The sequence below is a fragment of the Salmo trutta genome, chromosome 34, assembly GCF_901001165.1.
Source record: "Salmo trutta chromosome 34, fSalTru1.1, whole genome shotgun sequence".
Classification (NCBI taxonomy): Eukaryota; Metazoa; Chordata; class Actinopteri; order Salmoniformes; family Salmonidae; genus Salmo; species Salmo trutta.
In genome coordinates, this window is record NC_042990.1 from 32,382,183 (window position 1) to 32,399,782 (window position 17,600).

General features: G+C 45.9%; 1 protein-coding gene across 1 annotated transcript in view; it reads left to right on the top strand.

The window, feature by feature from the left end:
- LOC115174040 (gamma-aminobutyric acid type B receptor subunit 2) overlaps nt 1–17,600 on the top strand; it is a 413,659-nt gene that overhangs the window by 309,466 nt on the left and 86,593 nt on the right. The window contains exons 12-13 of the mRNA XM_029732652.1: nt 2,776–2,883; nt 13,930–14,052. Of these exons, the coding sequence (XP_029588512.1) occupies nt 2,776–2,883; nt 13,930–14,052 (231 nt within the window). The remainder of the gene's footprint in view (nt 1–2,775; nt 2,884–13,929; nt 14,053–17,600) is intronic.

Here is a 17,600-nt window from a genome sequence, read left to right on the forward strand (position 1 = left end):
TCCTCCTCATGGACTGCACCAGATTTTCCAGTTCTTGCTGTGAGATGTTACACCACTCTTCCACCAAGGCACCTGCAAGTTCCCGGGCAGTTCTGGGGGGAATGGCCCTAGCCCTCACCCTCCGATCCAACAGGTCCCAGACATGCTCATTGGGATTGAGATCCGGGCTCTTCGCTGGCCATGGCAAAACACTGACATTCCTGTCTTGCAGGAAATCACGCACAAAACGAGCAGTATGGCTGGTGGCATTGTCATGCTGGAGGGTCATGTCAGGATGAGCCTGCAGGAAGGGTACCACATGAGAGAGGAGGATGTCTTCCCTGTAACGCACAGCGTTGAGATTGCCTGCAATGACAACAAGCTCAGTCCGATGATGCTGACCCTCCACCTCCAAATCGATCCCGCTCCAGAGTACAGGCCTCACTGTAACGCTCATTCCTTCGACGATAAGCGCGAATCCGACCATCACCCCTGGTGAGACATAACCGCGACTCGTCAGTGAAGAGCACTTTTTGCCAGTCCTGTCTGGTCCTGCGACGGTGGGTTTGTGCCCATAGGCAACGCCGGTGATGTCTGGTGAGAACCTGCCTTACAACAGGCCTACAAGCCCTCAGGCCAGCCTCTCTCAGCCTTTTGCGGACAGTCTGAACACTGATGGAGGGATTGTGTGTTCCTGGTGTAACTCGGGCAGTTGTTGTTGCCATCCTGTACCTGTCCTGCAGGTGTGATGTTCGGATGTACTGATCCTGTGCGGGTGTTGTTACACGTGGTCTGCCACTGCGAAGACAATCAGCTGTCCGTCCTGTCTCCCTGTAGCGCTGTCTTAGGCATCTCACAGTACGGATATTGCAATTTATTTCCCTGGCCACATCTGCAATCCTCATGTCTCCTTGCAGCATGCCTAAGGCACATTCACTCAGATGCGCAGGGACCCTGAGCATCTTTCTTTTGGTGTTTTTCAGAGTCAGTAGAAAGGTGAGTTTATATATTAGTAATATATCTACTGCTGCACATATCATTCTCCCACCCTAATATATGTACTGCTGCACATATCATTCTCCCACTATAATATATCTACTGCTGTACATATCGTTCTCCCACTATAATATATCTACTGCTGTACATATCATTCTCCCACTATAATATATCTACTGCTGTACATATCATTCTCCCACTATAATATATCTACTGCTGTACATATCATTCTCCCACTATAATATATCTACTGCTGTGCATATCATTCTCCCACTATAATATATCTACTGCTGTACATATCATTCTCCCAGTTTAATATATCTACTGCTGTACATATCATTTGCCCAGTTTAATATATCTACTGCTGTACATATCATTATGCCACTATAGTATATATACTGCTGTACATATCATTCTCCCACTATAATATATCTACTGCTGTGCATATCATTCTCCCATTTTAATATATCTACTGCTGTTCATATCATTCTCCCAGTTTAATATATCTACTGCTGTACATATCATTATCCCACTATAATATATCTACTGCTGTACATATCATTCTCCCAGTTTAATATATCTACTGCTGTACATATCATTCTCCCACTCTAATATATCTACTGCTGTACATATCATTCTCCCACTATAATATATCTACTGCTGTACATATCATTCTCCCACTATAATATATCTACTGCTGTACATATCATTCTCCCACTATAATATATCTACTGCTGTACATATCATTCTCCCACTATAATATATCTACTGCTGTACATATCATTCTCCCACTATAATATATCTACTGCTGTACATATCATTCTCCCACTATAATATATCTACTGCTGTACATATCATTCTCCCACTCTAATATATCTACTGCTGTACATATCATTCTTAGTATATATTGTGTAAATTCATCCGGTGTATATACAGATTGGATTTGGATTACTGTTCCAGTGCTATTTGTGTTGTTAATTGAAGTCGTTCCGACATTTCTTAATTTCTTTCTTTTATTTGTTTGATTTTTTGTGGATTGTTTTGTATTGCTAGGTATTACTGCACTGTTGGAGCTAAAAACATAGGTATTACGCTGCACCAGCAATAGCAACTTCAAATCGGTGTATGCGACTAATAAACTTTGATTTGATTTACAGTCATATATCTTTTTCATCCCCCACACAGACCAGACCTAGTCATTTGTCAAGGGGCCCCTAGAATGGTCTCTTTCAGCAGGGCTCCTATTTTCCTCATGCAACACTGGGGGGAGAATAAGGTTGCTGCTGAATCTCCTGCCTTGGTCTGTTCTATTGTGACTCCCTGCCAAGAATGCCTTTCAACAGACAGACAAACAAACACAAACAGCATTTAGTGCAGTGGGTGTTAAAGTAGTGTTTTTCCGGCTTGTTAAATTAGATACTGTGGGAGTTATTACAGGATATAGCTTTGTTGCTCTTATTTAGTTACAACTCATTCTAAATCCAGATATAGCCTACAGAAGACACCATAGTATTTGGTTTGTTTTAATATCCTTGGATTTCAAGTTGGAAGATGCTGCTAGGTCTCTCTTTTTAATAACACATATTCATAAGTTTGACAGCCATGATGCTTGTATACGACTTCCTCTGAAGTTTGCACATTCACTTTCATGGAATTATGAAAGGATTCTGACTATTTTTAGTGCACTTTTAGTGAATTTGTCGGCTAAGAAAAAATAAATGCTAACATCTTGTCAGTCTAGATCTTTGTTTTAGTCCAGCTCTTTGACAGCTTCTGACTGTTTCTGTCCTCGTCTTGCAGGTGCGAACATGGATCCTCATTGTGGGCTACACGACAGCGTTTGGTGCCATGTTTGCCAAGACCTGGAGAGTCCATGCTATCTTCAAGAACGTCAAGATGAAGAAAAAGGTGAGGAAACGTAGTGAGCTGCTGCCCATGGAACACTGCTGCAGCATGGATTCCAATCCAACCCATTGCTACTCTTCCTGTCTCTCCTCTCTATCTGTACCTTATCTAATAAACAAGCCAAAAATATGAGAGTAGTGAAGAAAATAAAATCACTACCTGTGTGGTCTCATGGCCAAAATGATGGCCAACAGCAGGAAGTGGTGGCGTCTGTTTTTACTAAAATTGTATTATGTGGAATGATGATGATGATTAATTATTATTATTATTATTATTATTATTACTATTATCACCATTTCGTCATCATTATGCACCAGCATTGACAATTGCCTTGTCTTATGAATGAGGTGAATGGGGTCCCTTCCATTTCCATTCAGTCAAATCAATTTCAAGGTGAACGTTTACATTTTAAGTATTGCATTTCTATTCACTTCCTGAATCGGCTGAATAGATTTGACACCGATCCTGCCTCGTTGGTCACTCTGCTAATACAGTAGCTGACAGTGTTCAGGTTGTGGAAAGATGCTAGTAGCCAACATGCGTACAGGTTTTGTCCCAAATGGCACCCTGTCCCCTATATACTGCACTAACATAAGGCTCTGTCTAAAAGTAGTGCACTATGTAGGGAATAGGGTGCCATATGGGACAAAGCAATAGTGTCACCACAAGGAAGAGATTACAGCCACAGGTCTGGGACCTGCTTTATGAGCAATGGAGCGCACATGCCGGATTAACATGCTAACTCCCCTTCTTTAGAAGAGACTATCAACATCAGACTAGCCAAGGTCATTTTGTTTTTTGTGTAAACCAGTTAGTTGAAGGAAGAGAGCGTTTTCTGTTGCTGTGAACAAGCAGCAGTATATTGTGGTAGTCACACGGTCTGGTCTGCTGAGGCTGGCTGCACTCAAGCAGAACGCAGGAGCCTAGAACCATAATTGGCCATTATGGACTCTGATAGAGAAATCCTCACTGGTTAACAGCAGCTAGCAGCTTCTTAGTCCACTGATTCCTGTGTCACTACACATGCATTATGTCAGATAAAAAATGAATGGAGGGAGAAGAAGGTGTAGAAGAGAAAAGGTGAGGGACTGTTATGTGATATTGTTGCTGACCACATTTTCAGGGTTTGCAAAACAAAACACTTTACCCCTCACCTCGGAGCAAGTATGCAGCCCTATCACAATCTGGTTATCAAGTAGCAATCACAAGGGGAGCTTCCAGGTTGCTGCCTGTGACAATGTTGCTAAGGTATATACAATGAGGGAAAAAAGTATTTGATCCCCTGCTGATTTTGTACGTTTGCCCACTGACAAAGAAATGATCAGTCTATAATTTTAATGGTAGGTTTATTTGAACTGTGAGAGACAGAATAACAACAAAAAAATCCAGAAAAACGCATGTTAAAAATGTTATATATTGATTTGCATTTTAATGAGGGAAATAAGTATTTGACCCCCTCTCAATCAGAAAGATTTCTGGCTCCCAGGTGTCTTTTATACAGGTAACGAGCTGAGATTTGGAGCACACTCTTAAAGGGAGTGCTCCTAATCTCAGTTTGTTACCTGTATAAAAGACACCTGTCCACAGAAGCAATCAATCAATCAGATTCCAAACTCTCCACCATGGCCAAGACCAAAGAGCTCTCCAAGGATGTCAGGGACAAGATTGTAGACCTACACAAGGCTGGAATGGACTACAAGACCATCACCAAGCAGCTTAGTGAGAAGGTGACAACAGTTGGTGCGATTATTCGCAAATGGAAGAAACACAAAATAACTTTTCAATCTCCCTCGGCCTGGGGCTCCATGCAAGATCTCACCTCGTGGAGTTGCAATGATCATGAGAACGGTGAGGAATCAGCCCAGAACTACACGGGAGGATCTTGTCAATGATCTCAAGGCAGCTGGGACCATAGTCACCAAGAAAACAATTGGTAACATACTACGCCGTTGTAACGGCTGTCTTCTGAAATGAACCAAGGCGCAGCAGGAATGTGAATACTCATTTTTAATTACCCAACAAAAGGAGTAAAGCATCCACAGCAAACAATAAACACAACAGCAGCAACAGTTTGCAGGCTAAAAAACGCAGTGCAAAACAACCACCCACAACCCCAAAGAAAAACACACACACCTATATAGGACTTCCAATCAAAGGCAACTCAACACACCTGCCTTCAATTGGAAGTCCCAAATTAACAATCAAACATTCACATACACAAAAACTGCCACGTCCTGACCCCAACACTAAAACAATAGCTCCATCTGCTGGTCAGGACGTTACAGTACCCCACCCTCAAGGTGCAGACCCCGGAATGCACCTACCAACAAAAAAAAACAACACAAAACCTATAAACAATAACCCTAAAACAATAAGGGAGGGAAGGGAGGGTGGCTGCCATCACCGACGGCACTGTGCTACACCCTCCCTCCCCAACCCACCTATCCTGGAGGTGGCTCAGGTGCAGGGCGTGGACCTTGCTCCACCGTTGGCGTAGCCCACTTCGGTGGCGCTGCTAGCTGCGCCGGGCAGATGGGCCACTCGGGCTGGGCCGGAGGGCAGGAGGGCCACTCGGGCTGGGCCGGAGGGCAGGAGGGCCACTCGGGCTGGGCCGGAGGGCAGGAGGGCCACTCGGGCTGGGCCGGAGGACAGGAGGGCCACTCGGGCTGGGCCGGAGGACAGGCAGGGCACCCTGGCAGATCCGAGCAGGCGGGCACCTCTGGCAGAACCGGGCAGTCTGGCCACTCTGGCAGAACCTGACAGTCGGGCCACTCTGGCAGAACCTGACAGTCGGGCCACTCTGGCAGAACCGGGCAGTCGGGCCACTCTGGCAGAACCGGGCAGTCGGGCCACTCTGGCAGAACCGGGCAGTCGGGCCACTCTGGCAGCTTCTGACTAGCGGGCGGCTCTGGCGGCTCCTGACTGGCGGGCGGCTCTGGTGACTGTTGACTGGCGGGCAGCTCTGGCGACTGTTGACTGGCGGGCAGCTCTGGCGACTGTTGACTGGCGGGCAGCTCTGGCAACTGTTGACTGGCGGGCAGCTCTGGCAACTGTTGACTGGCGGGCAGCTCTGGCGACTGTTGACTGGCGGGCAGCTCTGGTGACTGTTGACTGGCGGGCAGCTCTGATGACTGTTGACTGGCGGGCAGCTCTGGTGACTGTTGACTGGCGGGCAGCTCTGGTGACTCACAACTGGCGAGGCTGGGCTGACGCACCAGACTCCTGATGCGTGGGGCTGGTACCGGGCGGACTGGGCTGTGCGTCCGTATCGGCGAGATGGTGCGTACCTCAGCGTAACATGGCACCCTCCACCTCATACGCACCTCCCTGTAGTCACGGGTAGCTGGCTTACGGCTCTTCCCTGGCCTGGCCAAACTACCCGTGTGCCCCCCCCAAAAAAATCTTGGGGCTGCCTCTCGGGTTCCCTTAGCTCCCTTAACTTGTCCTCCCAGAATTGTCTCTCGTCTTGCCAGGTCCATTCCTCCATTTTCTTCTCCCGTGGCTTCCTCCTCTTCTGCTGCTTGGTCCTTTGGTGGGTGGTTCTGTAACGGCTGTCTTCTGAAATGAACCAAGGCGCAACAGGTATGTGAATACTCATTTTTAATTACCCAACAAAAGGAGTAAAGCATCCACAGGAAACAATAAACACAACAGCAGCAACAGTTTGCAGGCTAAAAAACGCAGTGCAAAACAACCACCCACAACCCCAAAGAAAAACACACACACCTATATAGGACTTCCAATCAAAGGCAACTCAACACACCTGCCTTTGATTGGAAGTCCTATATAGGTGTGTGTGTTTTTCTTTGGGGTTGTGGGTGGTTGTTTTTGCACTGCGTTTCTAGCCTGCAGAACTGTAGCTGTTGTCACCTTTATTGTATTGTTAAGTGGATGCTTTACTCCTTATTTGTAATTAAAGATGAGTATTCACATACCTGCTGCGCCTTGGTCCATTTATGAAGACAGCCGTTACAGCCGTGAAGGACTGAAATCCTGCAGCGCCCGCAAGGTCCCCCTGCTCAAGAAAGCACATATACATGCCCGTCTGAAGTTTGCCAATGAACATCTGAATGATTCAGAGGACAACTGGGTGAAAGTGTTGTGGTCAGATGAGACCAAAATGGAGCTCTTTGGCATCAACTCAACTCGCCGTGTTTGGAGGAGGAGGAATGCTGCCTATGACCCCAAGAACACCATCCCCACCGTCAAACATGGAGGTGGAAACATTATGCTTTGGGGGTGTTTTTCTGCTAAGGGGACAGGACAACTTCACCGCATCAAAGGGACAATGGACGGGGCCATGTACCGTCAAATCTTGGGGGAGAACCTCCTTCCCTCAGCCAGGGCATTGAAAATGGGTCGTGGATGGGTATTCCAGCATGACAATGACCCAAAACACACCGCCAAGGCAACAAAGAAGTGGCTCAAGAAGAAGCACATTAAGGTCCTGGAGTGGCCTAGCCAGTCTCCAGACCTTAATCCCATAGAAAATCTGTGGAGGGAGCTGAAGATTCGAGTTGCCAAACGTCAGCCTTGAAACCTTAATGACTTGGAGAAGATCTGCAAAGAGGAGTGGGACAAAATCCCTCCTGAGATGTGTGCAAACCTGGTGGCCAACTACAAGAAACGTCTGACCTCTGTGATTGCCAACAAGGGTTTTGTCACCAAGTACTAAGTCATGTTTTGCAGAGGGGTCAAATACTTATTTCCCTCATTAAAATGTAAATAATTTTATAACATTTTTGACATGCGTTTTTTCAGGATTTTTTTGTTGTTATTCTGTCTCTCACTGTTCAAATAAACCTACCATTAAAATTATAGACTGATCATTTCTTTGTCAGTGGGCAAACGTACAAAATCAGCAGGGGATCAAATACCTTTTTCCTCACTGTTGGTCCTGGATGGCAGGACGCTTGGCCCCAGTGATGTACTGGGCCGTACGCACTACCCTCGATAGTGCCTTGCGGCCAACGGGGCCGAGCAGTTGCCGTACCAGGCAGTGATGCAAACATGTTTAGTTTTCCTGTTTGCTTATGGCCTTATATAGCTCACTGAGTGCGGTCTTAGTGCCAGCATCGGTTTGTGATGGTAAATAGACAGCTACGAAAAATATAAATGAAAACTCTCTTGGTAGATAGTGTGGTCTACAGCTCATCATGAGATACTATCCCTCAGGCGAGCAAAACCTCAAGACTTCCTTAATATTAGATTTTGTGCACCAGCTGTTGTTTACAAATGTTACACAGACCGCCACCCCTTGTCTTACCGGAGGCAGCTGTTCTATCTTGCCGATGCAGCGTAAAACCTGGCAGCTGTATTTTATCCATGCACAACTCAGTGAAATATAAGATATTACAGTTTTTAAATGTCCCGTTGGTATGATATTTGTGATTGTAGCTCGTCTATTTTGTTATCCAATGATTGTACGTTGTCTAATAGGACTGGTGGTAGAGGCAGATTACCCATTCGCCGTCAGATCCTTACAAGGCACCCCGACCTACGTCCCCGATATCTCTGTCTCGTTCTCATGTGAATTACGGGGATGTTGGCCTTGTCGGGTGTCTGAAGTAAATCCTTCGCGTCCGACTCATTAAAAAATATATATTTTCGTCCAGTACGAGGTGAGTAATCGCTGCCCTGATATGAAAAAGCTATTTTCGGTCATAAGACACGGTGGCAGAAACATTATGTACAAAATAAGTTACAAATAATGTGAAAAAACACACATAATAGCACAATTGTTTAGGAGTCCGTAAAGCAGCAGCCATCTCCTCCCACGCCATTTTATATGATCTGTTTCCTACTGGTCACTACCACGTCTTCTAACAGTTGTACCTAGATCTAAACCAGTACCTTTTACACTTGGTGATGCTCTTTTTCAACCAAAACATTTCCTCAAACTACATGTATGTAACTGAGTAACTACTGTAGCAGACCTAAGAAGTGGTGTTTTTCTCCCAGTGAGAGGCCCAGCAGCAAGGCAGGTTGTTAGCCCCACTCAGTCACCCCAAGCCCCAGAGGAGCTGCAACGATCCAGCCACAAAAAGCATTACAGACACTCTGCTCAGCTCAGACTGTACACACACACACACACACACACACACACACACACACACACACACACACACACACACACCCACACCCACACCCACACACACACCCACACACACACACACACACCCACACCCACACCCACACCCACACACACACACACACACACACACACACAGTTCAGGGACAGCTGGAGCTCCCCCTGGGTATATGATGCTGCTGCGATCTTTCTCTAGAAAAAGTCAAGCTGAAAAAGAAATCCAAGCTAGAGTTTGACTCAAGCACAAAAGAATTTACCGCACACACCTTTTGTTCTATGTTCAGTGCACACGCACACAAGCACACACATACTCCCTGTGGTGAACCTGATGGAATGTGTGTGGGGTTTATGTTACTGCTGTGTGAGACTGGCTGATCATCAGGGAGAGTGGTGAATCATCTCGTTGTTTAAGCCTGCAGTTTTTTACAGGATTAAAGGCCTGTGTGTTTGTGTGCTTGCGCGCATGCTTGTGTGTTTGCATCCTTGCGTCCGTATGTGTGTGTGCTTTTCTGTAACACACACTCTACCCACTGACCTGTTTTCGATTGACATATTTCCGTTCCTCTCTTCAATAGAAATACAAAACAGCAAACCAATATCTATCTGACACAATATGACTTTGTAGCTGGTGTGATTATGTAAAGGCTTGCCAGGCCTCTGTGGCAGCATCTCTGCTGGCCTTTTGATATTTATAGTCCACCTCACATCACATCCTGGATAGATTTGTCGGATGGCAACGGCTGCAGGAGGGAGTGTGGGAGAGCTGTCAGAGAGAGTGGGAGAGAGAGAGTGCGTGGGAGGCAGAGAGAAAGAGAGAGAGAGAGAGAGAGAACGAGAAATATTTAAAGATGGAAAGAGACAGGGACAGGGTCAGTGCTGGTTTGCATCTCTCCTTTAAGTCTGCGGTCATCTGAAACACAAGCACATTTTGAGATCTTCAAATGTGCTAAAAAAAGGGATGATCTTTTGTGTTAACTTCTAAAAAGATACATTTTTTATTCATAATTCAAAGAAAAACAAAACACAACAACGAAACAGCTCTTGCTCCTGTGAAATGTGTTGCTATGGCAATTATGCAGACTCAGTTTTTCCTCCTCTCTTCCTCCTCCTCCGCTTCTTCTTCCTCTTCTTCCTCCTCTTCTTGTTCCTCCTCTTCTTCTTCTTCTTTCTCCTCTTCCTCTTGTTCCTCCTCCTCCTCTTCCTCCTCCTCTTCCTCCTCCTCTTCTTGTTTATCCTCCTCTTCCTCCTCTTCTTGTTCCTCCTCCTCCTCCTCCTTGTCCATCAGAGCAGAGAGACTAAACTGAGTGCTCCCCAGGTGGAGCTAGACAGCCCTTAAATCTAAAGACCTATTCCCTGGTGGTTGAGCAGGGCCAGGATCTGTCTGTCGGGCAGCAGTTAACCTAGCTCCCTCCTCCCCCTCCTTTTCCCTCCCTCCCCACACACACTGATTGAGTGCAGGGGCTTTGGATGAGTGAAGTGATAGCTGTTGTCAGTCATCAGAGTGTTGCTGGGGGTTTGCCATGGAACCCCAGTGATGTTTGCCCATCTCTTCATCAGTTCCTCCGTCCCTCCTTCCCCCGCTCCCTCAGAGAGAAGACTGTAAATCAGGGTGTGCTCAATAAGTGTTCCGCTTGGCAAGGTTCGCCCAGCACTCCTTCACTCCTTAAAGAGGCCTGGTTCAGTGTTGGGTAAGCACAGGGCCTGTCAATCAAACAGGCTGCTCTGCAGCCTCCCTCCGTGTCTGCCTGGTAGTCTGTCTCTGAGATTTACTTTAGAGTATTCTTGGACGTGCACATAGTGAGATACAGCTTCGGACACACACCATCGCACACACACAATGAAAACTGCGCACAGACACACACACACACACACACACAGACACACACACACACACAGACACACACACACACAGACATACACACAGACACACACACACACTAATGTGTACACACATAGAGAAGACAAAACATAGTGTACATAGTGTCCACATAATAATGTACAAGCTCACACAGAGCAGTGACCTCACGCGTGTGTGTACATGATCTGATATGAGCTGTGTATTTCATACTGAAATAAATACACATCCCTATGCAAACGTTTGATCATCCCTGACGATCCCATTACCCACGGATCAGGGCCTTGAAAGCATACTGCTCTGTTCCCTGATCACAACTAGTGTGCACAGTCTATTCTACAGTTCACACAGTCCACATCCCCATGCTTTTAATGATGAATCAGCAGTAGAATATAGAAATACTGCCACCAGGGTAGGCAGAAGCATTTAAAATGCAATAAAAAAAGCAGGCCTGATGTAGCCAGCTCTAATGTTAGCAGGCCTGATGTAGCCAGCTCTAATGTTAGCTGGCCTGATGTAGCCAGCTCTAATGTTAGCTGGCCTGATGTAGCCAGCTCTAATGTTAGCTGGCCTGATGTAGCCAGCTTTAACGTTAGCTGGCCTGATGTAGCCAGCTCTAATGTTAGCAGACCTGATGTAGCCAGCTTTAACGTTAGCTGGCCTGATGTAGCCAGCTCTAATGTTAGCAGGCCTGATGTAGCCAGCTCTAATGTTAGCAGGTCTGATGTAGCCAGCTTTAACGTTAGCTGGCCTGATGTAGCCAGCTCTAATGTTAGCTGGCCTGATGTAGCCAGCTCTAATGTTAGCAGGCCTGATGTAGCCAGCTCTAATGTTAGCAGGTCTGATGTAGCCAGCTCTAATGTTAGCAGACCTGATGTAGCCAGCTCTAATGTTAGCAGGCCTGATGTAGCCAGCTCTAATGTTAGCAGACCTGATGTAGCCAGCTCTAATGTTAGCAGACCTGATGTAGCCAGCTCTAATGTTAGCAGGCCTGATGTAGCCAGCTCTAATGTTAGCAGGTCTGATGTAGCCAGCTCTAATGTTTGCAGGTCTGATGTAGCCAGCTCTAATGTTAGCAGACCTGATGTAGCCAGCTCTAATGTTAGCAGGTCTGATGTAGCCAGCTCTAATGTTAGCAGGTCTGATGTAGCCAGCTCTAATGTTAGCAGGTCTGATGTAGCCAGCTCTAATGTTAGCTGGCCTGATGTAGCCAGCTCTAATGTTAGCTGGCCTGATGTAGCCAGGTCTAATGTTAGCAGGTCTGATGTAGCCAGCTCTAATGTTAGCAGGTCTGATGTAGCCAGCTCTAATGTTAGCTGGCCTGATGTAGCCAGCTCTAATGTTAGCAGGCCTGATGTAGCCAGCTCGAATGTTAGCTGACCTGATGTAGCCAGTTCTAATGTTAGCAGATCTGATGTAGCCAGCTCTAATGTTAGCAGACCTGATGTAGCCAGCTCTAATGTTAGCAGACCTGATGTAGCCAGCTCTAATGTTAGCTGGCCTGATGTAGCCAGCTCTAATGTTAGCAGGTCTGATGTAGCCAGCTCTAATGTTAGCTGGCCTGATGTAGCCAGCTCTAATGTTAGCAGGTCTGATGTAGCCAGCTCTAATGTTAGCAGACCTGATGTAGCCAGCTCTAATGTTAGCAGACCTGAGGTAATGGAGAGCAGAGAGCAGAGAGCATATTTATTTATTATGGGGCACAGCTATACAGATTTACTCAGATACTGTAGGTGGTGTACATGTCCCTTGTATCCAGTACACAACAACACTATGTCCCATTGGGAATAGCAGAATGTGATCATTTATTCATTTGACATCTGTCTTGGCCAAAGGGACATTAGACCACGGTCAATCTTCTGATATGATTCTTCCGACATTCTGAGTGATATAATGATTATTTGAATTAGTATTATTTAAATTTTCAATTTCATTTACATTAAAGATCATCTATTCTGGCCCTGTGTCCTTTCATTTTCTATGATGCTCAGAGACTGAGAACATTGTTGCAGTAATACATATACAATCTAATTATAGCTCTGTGGTTACGGTCAGACAGTAACTTGTAGTTATTGTAGCTATTTGGAAACATCTGGCACCTTGAATACATCGCCAGTCCCTGTCTCTTTGTAATACACACAACGTTCCTCTCTCCTATTTGTCCAATCCCAGTAGCCATCAGAAGATGGCACATCAAAACCAATCCCCCATTCCATTCTGAGTCCACTGTCTTCTGTCTGTGGCGGTGGAGAGAGAGAGAGTGTTAAACCAATCCCCCATTCCATTCTGAGTCCACCGTCTTCTGTCTGTGGCGGTGGAGAGAGAGGGAGCGAGAGAGAGAGAGAGAGAGAGAGAGAGTGTTAAAGAGAGACCACATCATTTATATGAAGTGATTTCTCTCAAGTGCGTCCGTGTCTGTGTTCTCCTGACCTTTGCTTTGATGTGGATGGCGGCGGGGTCAAACGCTGTTCAAAATAAAGATCAGACGGGAGGGGGCGGGGTGGCCCACCTTTCATCCTCTAAAGTTCACCAACACAAAAGAGGGTCTTTGTTGATTTATGCGACTCCCGCTCAGGTTAGTTTCTTTTACCAGCTCACTGTATCCTACCTCTCATCCCTCCCTACCCTCCCTACATTTAAAAAGGAGCTACCTTCGTGTGTCAATGTAGGACAACCTTTTTGGTTCCAGGTAGAGCCCTTTTTGGTTCCAGGTAGAGCCCTTTTTGGTTCCAGGTAGAGCCCTTTTTGGTTCCAGGTAGAGCCCTTTTTGGTTCCAGGTAGAGCCCTTTTTGGTTCCAGGTAGAGCCCTTTTTGGTTCCAGGTAGAGCCCTTTTTGGTTCCAGGTAGAGCCCTTTTTGGTTCCAGGTAGAGCCCTTTTTGGTTCCAGGTAGAGCCCTTTTTGGTTCCAGGTAGAGCCCTTTTTGGTTCCAGGTAGAGCCCTTTTTGGTTCCAGGTAGAGCCCTTTTTGGTTCCAGGTAGAGCCCTTTTTGGTTCCAGGTAGAGCCCTTTCCAAGTACATGTCCCTTTTTCTAACAGTGTACCTACTGCCACCTCTCTCACCCTCTCTCCCCTATCATTCTCTCTCTTCTCTTCTTCCCTCCAGATTATCAAGGACCAGAAGCTACTGATCATTGTGGGTGGGATGCTGCTGATTGACCTGTGCATCCTCATCTGCTGGCAGATCGTTGATCCGCTGAAGAGGACCGTGGAGGAGTACAGCTTGGAGGTACATCTGACCACCATTTTTCTCCCATTTATATTAACAAAAACATACTCTGACCACGTTTGTCATGTGACCTTTCCAGGGAAAAACTGCCCCCTATAATTGTAGAGTATTACAAGGACCCAGAGTATTTCCTTGCCATAACTGACTGGGGTAAATTCTGGGCCCTTATTCACCACAATCTAACACCCACGTCTTGGTGGCACCACTAGATTCTCTAATAGGGATAATGGTTCTGGATCTGGGCACCAACATGTCCGCCAGTGAGGCCAGATCAGCAGCAGGCTTCGTTGTGGTTATTTTTGGTTCAGGAGGATATGAGCCACTCTGCCACCTCCTGTCCTCTTCCTCTGCTAGCCAGACCCTCTCCTCACCAAGCCAGCTGGGATGTGGGGTGTTGGCAAGGCATGCCGGAAAGAAACACTTGGCAGCCCTCTACCCCTGCTACTGGGTAAGGGCCGATGTGTAGCGAGCTGGTGGACTCAGCTCTGCCAGGATTAGTTGAGGGATGGACTTCACCTTGCTAGGTTTGATTACGGTTAGACTTAGCCTTGCCAGGATTGGTTGGGGTAAACTTAGCCTTGCCAGGATTGGTTGGGGTAAACTTAGCCTTGCCAGGATTGGTTGGGGGTAAACAGCCTTGCCAGGATTGATTGAGGGGTGGATTTTGCTTTGACAGGACTGTTTGGAGTGTGAATGGCTTTTTGGATCCTGGCACACCATATTTGGACCACAAACTGTCATGAGTGATTAGTAGTTAGAGATGGTGACTGTAATGTTTGGCTTTGTTAAAACTGTGATTGATATTGCTGCTGTAACTGTTATTTAGGTCACTAAACACTATAAAGGAAGCTGGATGATTGTTGTTGATTGATTATTGTTCTGTGTGTCTGTAACAGTGGGTATACTGTATTATGTGTCTTGTGACCGGAGCGAAACTTTGATCAGTCAAATATCCTCCACAAATGAACATTGTTGTACTGTACATCGTAATAGGCTCTTCTAATACAGTAAAGAGTCTGTTTGCATGACAGCCCACTAACTATCATCCCACCATCACGGTTTAACAGCAAACCGAATTACAGATCTAAATTTGACTTCCAAAGTCGATTGGCCTTTGATGTTGTTAGCGGTGGGCACAGACTCGTCAGGGTACACAGGGGGTACTGACTAAGTGGATGTTCAGAGCTAATTAAGAAATCCTTTCAACTCCTCCAGACACCTCCTCAGCTCCTCAGAGCCAGTCAAGATCGGAGCTTCTGACAGGGCAACGTCCTCTCTAAACGCCAACGCCATTGGTTGAGATGTTTTAAAGAGCCCTGGTGACCTTCGACAAATCAGCAGTGGGATTGGAAGTTCAGGGTGCAGAGTCGTGATGAAAGGCGGCCCTCAGTGGTGTATTCCGGGAGGATTCCGGGAGGGTTGGGGGAGGTTCTTTGAAAGTTCTTTCATGCTATTGACCCGACGTGAAGCTGTTGCTTTTTCATGTTTGTTTACTCTGCTTGGTCCTGCGGGGGGAAAGGTGGGATGGAAGGATGAAACTCTCCCTTGGAGTCAATTACTTTTCTGTGACTTCTATTAAACGAGATGCCTCTGAAATGATAAGTAGTGCTTAGCTGGTTACAGTCCCCAAAGCAGCAGGTCACAACACATTCACACTCTGGTTTCTTTATGCTTCTTGGAAAGGAAAAGACAGCGTTTTTATTTTGGGTCACTGAGTAAAAACCTTCCAACCCGTGGTGTTCTCACAGCCCTAAGTCAATGGAGTGTTCTTACAGCCCTAAGTCAATGGAGTGTTCTTACAGCCCTAAGTCAATGGAGTGTTCTTACAGCCCTAAGTCAATGGAGTGTTCTTACAGCCCTAAGTCAATGGAGTGTTCTTACAGCCCCAAGTCAATGGAGTGTTCTTACAGCCCTAAGTCAATGGAGTGTTCTTACAGCCCTAAGTCAATGGAGTGTTCTTACAGCCCTAAGTCAATGGAGTGTTCTTACAGCCCTAAGTCAATGTAGTGGAGTGAATGTATTAGCCTCTCTGAGTATGAGCCTATCCCCTGGCTGTGGCTCTGCATGCCTGGGCTGGGCTGGGCTGTGGAGTTCAGGAGCCACGAGAGCCTGGCTCCACTGGGCCAAGAGACAGGAGAAGTGAGTGAGTGAGTGAGTGAGTGAGTGAGTGAGTGAGTGAGTGAGTGAGTGAGTGAGTGAGTGAGTGAGTGAGTGAGTGAGTGAGTGAGTGAGTGAGAAGACAGGCTATATGCACATTGCCCACAAAATGAGGTGGAAACTGAGCTGCACTTCCTAACCTCCTGCCCAATGTATGGCCATATTAGAGACACATATTTCCCTCAGATTACACAGATCCACAAAGAATTAGAAAACAAACCCAATTTTGATAAACTCTCATATCTACTGGGTGAAATACCACAGTGTGCCATCACAGCAGCAAGATTTGTGACCTGTTGCCACAAGAAAAGGTCAACCAGTGAAGTACAAACACCATTGTAAATACAACCCATATTTATGCTTATTTATTTTCCCTTTTGTACTTTAACCAATTGTACATCGTTACAACACTGTATATATACATAATATGACATTTGTAATGTCTTTATTCTTTTGGAACTTCTGTGAGTGTAATGTTTACTGTTCATTTGTATTGTTTATTTCACTTTTGTATATTATCTACCTCACTTGCTTTGGCAATGTTAACATATGTTTCCCATGTCAATAAAGCCCCTTGAATTGAATTGAGAGAGATAGAGAGAGAACTCTGGGATTGGAGAGAGAAAGAGAAGGAGAGCGAGAGAGAGCGAGAGAGAGAGCGAGCGAGAGAGCGAGCGAGCAAGAGAGCACTCTGGGATTGGAGAGAGAGAGAGAGAGAGAGCGCTCTGGGATTGGAGAGAGAGAGAGAGCGAGCTCTTGAATTGGAGTGAGAGAGAGAGAGAGCTCTGGGATTGGAGAGAGAGGGTCACAACTCCTGCAGCTCTGTCACATGCTGGGTATGTACATAGTCAATGGTAGGCTTCAAGGGGACTCCTATGGTAGGTACACCTATAGCTCAGCTCTTGGCAGTAGTACTGTAGACTACTTTATCACTGACCTCAACCCAGAGACTCTCAGAGCTTTCACAGTCAGCCAACTGACACCCCTATCAGACCACAGCAAAATCACAGTCTACTTGAACAGAGCAATAATCAATCATGAGGCATCAAAGTCAAAGGAACTGAGTAACATTAAGAAATCATATAGATGGAAGGAATGTAGTGTGGAAACCTACCAAAAAACAATTAGGCAACAACAAATTCAATCCCTTTTAGACAATTTCCTGGATAAAACGTTCCACTGTAATAGTGAAGGTGTAAACTTGGCAGTAGAAAATCTTAACAGTATATTTGACCTCAGCTTCCCTATCAAATCTAAAAATCTCAAATTAAAAACTGAAGAAAATGAACAACAATGACAAATGGTTTGATGGAGAATGCAAAAATCTAAGAAAGAAATTGAGAAACCTGTCCAACCAGAAACATAGAGACCCGGAAAACCTGAGTATACGC